We start from the raw sequence: 6,612 nt of genomic DNA, 5'->3' as shown, positions 1-6,612 counted from the left end.
TACTGAATCGGCGATTCAGTGACGGCGACGGCGAAATGTTACTCGATTTCAGCATGATAATAAAGGAAGATAACTTACCTTAAGAGATAGCGATCATCACGGCGAAGGAGGGTTGCGCGCTTTGGGATGCAGATGAGCGAAGCAGCTCGAATGAATGAATGTAAGAGGAGCGAAAAAAGCCCAGCTCCCTAATCTAATGCAGCACCGGGTTCGGACAAGAAGAAGGGCTTAGGGTTCAAAGATTTATCTTTCCGGGTTCGGACAAGAAGAAGGGCTTAGGGTTCAGAGATTTATCTTTGTTTTCACCTAAACCTTTTTTTAAAAAACTCAACAGAAAATTTTTCTAAAAATTAGACATTACCTACGGATAAGTTGTAGTAAAAATAATACGAAACTTTTTTGCAAAATTTAAGTCAGGATTGTATTTTTTTTTCTTTACCCACGGATTTTTTTATTTTACTTACGGAATTACCGTGGTAATTAATTAAAAAAAATTATTTTATACAACAATACACACGGTTTTTCCGTAGATAACAATTAATATTACGATCCGTGGCTAATTTTCCGTAGGTATACAAATCTTTTCTTGTAGTGTACAGTTTAAAAAAATATCCATACATGTGTTCGTATCCCCTTGGGTATCAACTTTAATACCCGTACATTTACCATTTAGGCACCTAAGTGTTTGTACCCATACTCATACACATTATTCACACTTTAACTAAAATAGATCGATAAATAAACGATATTGTTGTGATTAAATTTAAAAATTATCCAAATATCTTAAATCCAATCATAAAATAATATAAACTAAAATATTTTCTAACTCAACATTTCAAATGAACACACGTTACAAAACACATTCAAACATCCATAATAATATTTTATGAAGTTGCAAGTCCTAAAACGGTATCATTTGAGATCTATAAAAAAAATTGATAACTTGCAAGTATAATTATAAAGTCACAATTAATAAGACATAACTCTTAGTTATAAAGTCAGAGTTATTTGCCTATTCATAAAAATCAAATTCTTAAAAAGTTTACATACGTTTATCTCAATGATATCAATAGATGCTAAAACATAAAAAAAAACAATTAATTAAATTAAATATTAATATAATATAATACAATAAATAAATAAATAAATAAGTAAATAATTTATATTAGTGCGGGTACGGGACGGGTAGGTACTATAGTACCCACACCTACACTCGTTTAATTTTGTGGGTAATTACCCATCTTTATGTCCATACTTATTATGATGATTTTATTGTGGATTTTATTTTTACGGATACCCACTAAATCTGAATTTAATTATCATTCCTAATCATAAACATAGTTTGTTTGATATATATGTCATTTGTCTTTTCATTAAAATGAACATAGTTTATTTGATTCAAAATACATTAGTCTTCCTTAAAAATAAAAATAAAAGAATGCATTAGTCTTTTTATATCAAAAACTTGATAGATTAGTAAGAAAAATAGCATAAAAAGAAATGTGTTCTAGATAAATATTTATCATTGACAATAAAATAATTTTAATAAAAAATACAAAAAGTCAAATAAAATCAAAATCAAAATAATATTAATTATAAAATTACCAAATAATCATTGAAATGAAAAATAAACAAGTATTTTTATAAATATATCATCTTAATACTATGGAAAAAATTCAAACAAATTTACAGAGCAATTTTATCAAAAATTTCAAAGTTAAAAAATAATTAAACATGTTTTTTTAAATTAGAAATTAAAATTACTTATTGAATAATTTAGAAGGACTAAATAGTGTATTTTATATTATATATACTAAAGTTAAAAGTTAAAATTCAATAGAAACTAAACATATATTTAACCTTATTTTTAAAGAAAGACCATAACATAAATTTAACATAAACGAGGAATATGTTACACAATTGTACAGATTATCTAAAACACACGTTCAACTGTTATAATATTAATAATAAGAAGAAGATTTCAACAATAAAAAAAATTTATATGCATATATTTTAATAGTTCTTTTTATATTATAAAAAATATTAACTTCAATTATTAGTATATAATAGAATAATGTTTAAATATAATTTTAGTTATTTATCTTTTACTTAATATTTGGTTTGGTCATTTATCTTTATTTTGATTAATTTTAGTCTTTTATTTTTTATAAGTGATGTATTTTAGTCAACGTCACAATTACAAAAAAGGTTATAACAAGATCTAGTCAATGAAATCCCTTATAACAATTGTCAATATGTATCTATTAAATATTCTTTCAAAATAAAAACATGTATTTAACCCAAAACATGTATTTACAGATATTAATCTTCTTTAGCTTTTGACATATTTAACAATATTGTCATAAAATAGAATTGAAGTAGGATCTGTATAAAGTCATGTTCTTCAAAATGTCATATTAAATATCAAAATAGAACTTAATTTCATTGACATATTATCTCGTTAATCTATTTAAAGATATCTTTGATTACTTATTCAAAAATGTTAAAACGAAATAGACTTTTTAAGTAGGCTAACAGGTCATACCAGACTTCAATCAAGGAATGTCTCAAGCCTGAAAAAGTAAACTTATAACAGATCACAAGTTAGGATTAGGCCTTGATTTTTTTGACAGACCTAGCAAAGTCTAGCTTGACTCAGCCTATTGTCACCCCTATAATAACCGATTGAGAATTTTGTCTAGTAGTTTCTAGTATCAGGATCAGAGGCAACATTTGCATGTATCAGAGTCTGATCTAATCCTTTAGATTTACATCTTCAAAACATACACAACTTCTAGAATCATTGACCTTCACTTGAAGCATTGACTTTTTCAAATGTGTTGACTTTTTCAAATGTGTTGACTTTTTATTAGATGCGTTGACTTTTTCAAGATTGATATATGATGTCTTCACTTTTGTTAGAGGTATTGACTTTTATATGAGGCATTGAATTTTCTCAAGATTGATATCTGATACGTTGACTTTTGTTATGAGGCATTGTCTTTTTTTGGAGGCAGACATATGATTATCAGAGTCATATATTAATATGTGAATATCAAAAGCAGAGTCAAAATAATAGAGGCATAGTTTTTTTTGTTATCAACCAAACTAGTAAGGAATTGTTCTTTACACCATCTTGGTTCCAACACACTTAACTTTACATAACTTAAGATTTGATATCAATAGTTCATGACAATAATTATACAATTTTTTTGAAAGAGTTGTAATGAAAAAGACTAAATAACAATTGCAATTTTTCTCAATACTAATGTCTAAAAAAAAACCATCAATAAACCAAAGACAAAATTGAAACTCAAGTTAGGAGATAAGGTTATCTTGCAAGTGATGAGACAAGGTTGCTCAAGTTACTTCATTAAAATTTTGATTAAAATAAGTAAATAAAAGGAAGAATGAAGAATTATGGAAGAAAGAGAATATGAATGTACGAGGTTTGTTTGTTTTTGTAGAGGAAGACAAAAAAAAAAAAGGGAAAAAGTAAAAAAAAATAAGAAAAATTAAATGAAGAGAGAGATAGTGTGGGGGTCACTTGTGTTTGTGTTTAAAAATATGTTTAAATATCATTGCTCTTCATATAAACTCTATTACTCCCATTACATTTTCTCCTTCTCCCGTTCTATTATTAATGATGAGCGAAGATCACCAATTTTGCCACCACTTACTAGTAATGAGATTCAATTATATATAAAATATTAAATATTATAAATTTTATAGATTTTCTTATTTCTTTTATTTGGTTACTCTTAGTGTTACGTGAATACTACTTTAAAATAAAATATAATTAAAAATAATAATTAAAAATAATAATTAAAAGTTTGATGTATTTTATTTTAATTTTAATTAAATATATTAATTTTTTTAACTATAAATTTTATTTTTATTTCATTTTGATGGGAGCATGAGATTATGCAATTAACTAATTTTAGTCATGAAATAGAAGTCAAGATTTCAACCTCTAATATCCTTCTCAAATTCCTGCTCAACCACTTGAGTTGCACCTTGGGAATATAAATTTTTTGGTTTTTATTTCAACGAAAGCAAATGTCAAACGTGCATCGCAATGCACTTTTTACCGTAACAACAATTACATTTCCAAAACTTTTGGTTTTTCCATAGTTTTTTCTCCTGCTCAATTATTTTCCCTAGTAAATTAGTAGCTATTATATATTTTTCTTAATAAAACGTCAAATTAATAATGCAACACCAACGAAGTTTCGCAACATTAATAACATACCTTTTGTAGAGAACATTAAAACAAAAGATTATTGCTTATGGAATTGGGATGATGAGTTCCTTCAAATACTATTATTTTGTTGTAAATTTGTTGTTTCAAAAATTCGAAGTTATCGTCTTATTAATCAAAGTCTCTTAGGTTACAACCATATGTAATTATATTGATTTATGGATTTTGCATCTTGTGTTCAGAAAAGAAATGAGCGGGACGAGGATTGGCGACTCTGCAATTCCTCCTAACCTCGCCAGGTTGATCGGACTGCAAGTCACCCATTTTCAACATCCCTTCTACAAATGCTTTGAAAAACTCAGTTTGATCTCTACTATAGAAACTCACAAACTCTCTTGTTTGAGGGAAAGTGTAAAGTGTTTGATCAGAGTTGAGAAATCCTCTCCCAGCAACCAAGTCCTTGAAATATTGGTTATCAAAAATCACAGGAGTTGAATCAAGGTTCCCTGTCACATTTTGATCAACATCTAGTGGACATAGTTTGTTAAGCTCATTTCTAAAAGCAGGATCAATGGCAGGATCAGGCTTTCCACTACCGGATTGATTGTATAGTCTGAACATGATTGAAAAACATCGACCTTTGCCGATCGAGTGAGATCCTGAGAGTGCTACAAGGTCTTTGACAGAGAGGTTGTATTTCTGGAAGAGATTGATGAGAGTGGTTGCATTGGATCTCGGACTTGGCATGATATTGCTTGAGTTATCTTGACTAGCTGTCAAGCTATCCAATCTTCCTAGTCTCACCTCCCAGTCAGGTCCTCCTGTCTGCAATACAAGTTCATTAGTATGTTTGCATTGCATTGCATCTGCAGTGTCAATATTGTATCTACATTGCATCTGTTCTGAAACTATGTCCGACTGACGAGACCTAAGGGTCATGGTTCAACTTCTTTAAAGGGGTAGAATCGGGACGAAACCGATGGATTCAATTTTTAAAACACTGACATTTTATTTATTCATTTATTTACAAGGGTAAAGTTACATGTAATAGACTTTCTTCCTTAACAATTAATATCTCAAAAATCAATTCACTGTAAATGATAAAATAAACAATATCGTTGAATAAATCAATTATTAATACTACGCGTGTATATGATAAGCAAACAAAATTAAAATATTAACCATTGTTTGAGATAACTCAAAAGTGACAATTCAGTAAAGTATCACTCTAGAAGAGTCATATTGATAAGTCAGAAGAAAAAAAAAAGAATTGAAAGATACAAACCAGTGCTACAGCATCTCTAGAAGCCATGATTATGATATCAGCACAAGAAACAACTCCTGGACAAGCCTTCTCTAGAGCCTCCTTAACCTCATCAACAACTTCAAATGATCTAAGCGAATTTATATTCGAAAGGGCCAATTTCTCTCCAAGCATACTTGGTGTATCATCAAGCAACATAGAAGCATCACACCCCTTCACAAATTCAACAAACTCATTCAAACAAATAAAAAACCTTTTTTTTCTGTAATAATAATAATAATAATAATAATAATAATAATAATAATAATAATAATAATAATAATAATAATAATAATAATAATAATAATAATAATAATAATAATAATAAAACGGAGTAAGTGGATTGAATTTTGGTGATAAGAGTAGAGAGATTATACATACATTAACAAAGCAATCATGAAATTGAAAGCGCATAATAGAGGCAACACTTCTAGGTTCTCTTATAAGGGCTTTTTTCATGACATCTCTGACAATGATTTCAGCATTCGGACATGTATTTGAGTAAAACCCAGGTCGAAGATCTGATGATGATGATGATGTTGTGAGTATGAGTATGTTTATGACGAAAATGAGAAAGAAAAACATAGTGATGGGTTGGCTGGTTGCTTGGTCCCTTTGTTTTGAAGTGTGTGCGGAAAAGAGGAGACAGAAGAAGTAAACAAGAAAGTGGTATTTATGTAGGTTTGTTTTGTTTGGTAAGTTTCCTAATTGATTCGATGGATATTTATAGGGAGAAGAAGTTGCAGAGACTTCGTGAGTGGCTTATTTGACCTTCATTATTGTTCTGTTCAAAACACTAGAATATAGTATCTCTTTTGAATGCATTTATTGCAGAGACCGAATGGATATTGTAGTATTGTATTTATTACTGTGAATGAATAGGAATTTTGACAAATTTTTTTATTTTTTTTTAAAATACTCTATTTTAAAATTATTTATTATTTATGAGAATGTTCTATTTCTTTTTTTTTTTTTTAAAGTAAGAGGTCGGAGAAGCGACCATCTGAAGGAAAATTTTTGAAAACTTACTAGAAGGTCGTTCTTAGGGAAGCGACTTGTAACTGAGTCATTTTTTTGTTGTTGTTATATTTTAACATTTGTTTGTTAT

The 6,612-nt window shown here is 28.5% G+C and overlaps 1 protein-coding gene across 1 annotated transcript; it reads right to left on the bottom strand.

Moving 5' to 3' along the window:
- Window positions 1–4,308: 4,308 nt before the first annotated feature.
- Window positions 4,309–6,323, bottom strand: LOC101508646 (peroxidase 17-like). The gene is made up of 3 exons (XM_004515121.4): window positions 5,886–6,323; window positions 5,487–5,678; window positions 4,309–5,026 (listed from the first exon to the last, which is right to left on the bottom strand). The coding sequence occupies exons 1-3, from the start codon at window positions 6,087–6,089 to the stop codon at window positions 4,418–4,420; spliced, it is 1,005 nt and encodes a 334-aa protein (XP_004515178.1). The 5' UTR covers window positions 6,090–6,323; the 3' UTR covers window positions 4,309–4,417.
- Window positions 6,324–6,612: the final 289 nt, after the last annotated feature.

The sequence above is a fragment of the Cicer arietinum genome, chromosome 6, assembly GCF_000331145.2.
Source record: "Cicer arietinum cultivar CDC Frontier isolate Library 1 chromosome 6, Cicar.CDCFrontier_v2.0, whole genome shotgun sequence".
Classification (NCBI taxonomy): Eukaryota; Viridiplantae; Streptophyta; class Magnoliopsida; order Fabales; family Fabaceae; genus Cicer; species Cicer arietinum.
Note: the sequence above shows the minus strand (reverse complement) of the source record. Positions and strands in the feature narration are given on the sequence as shown.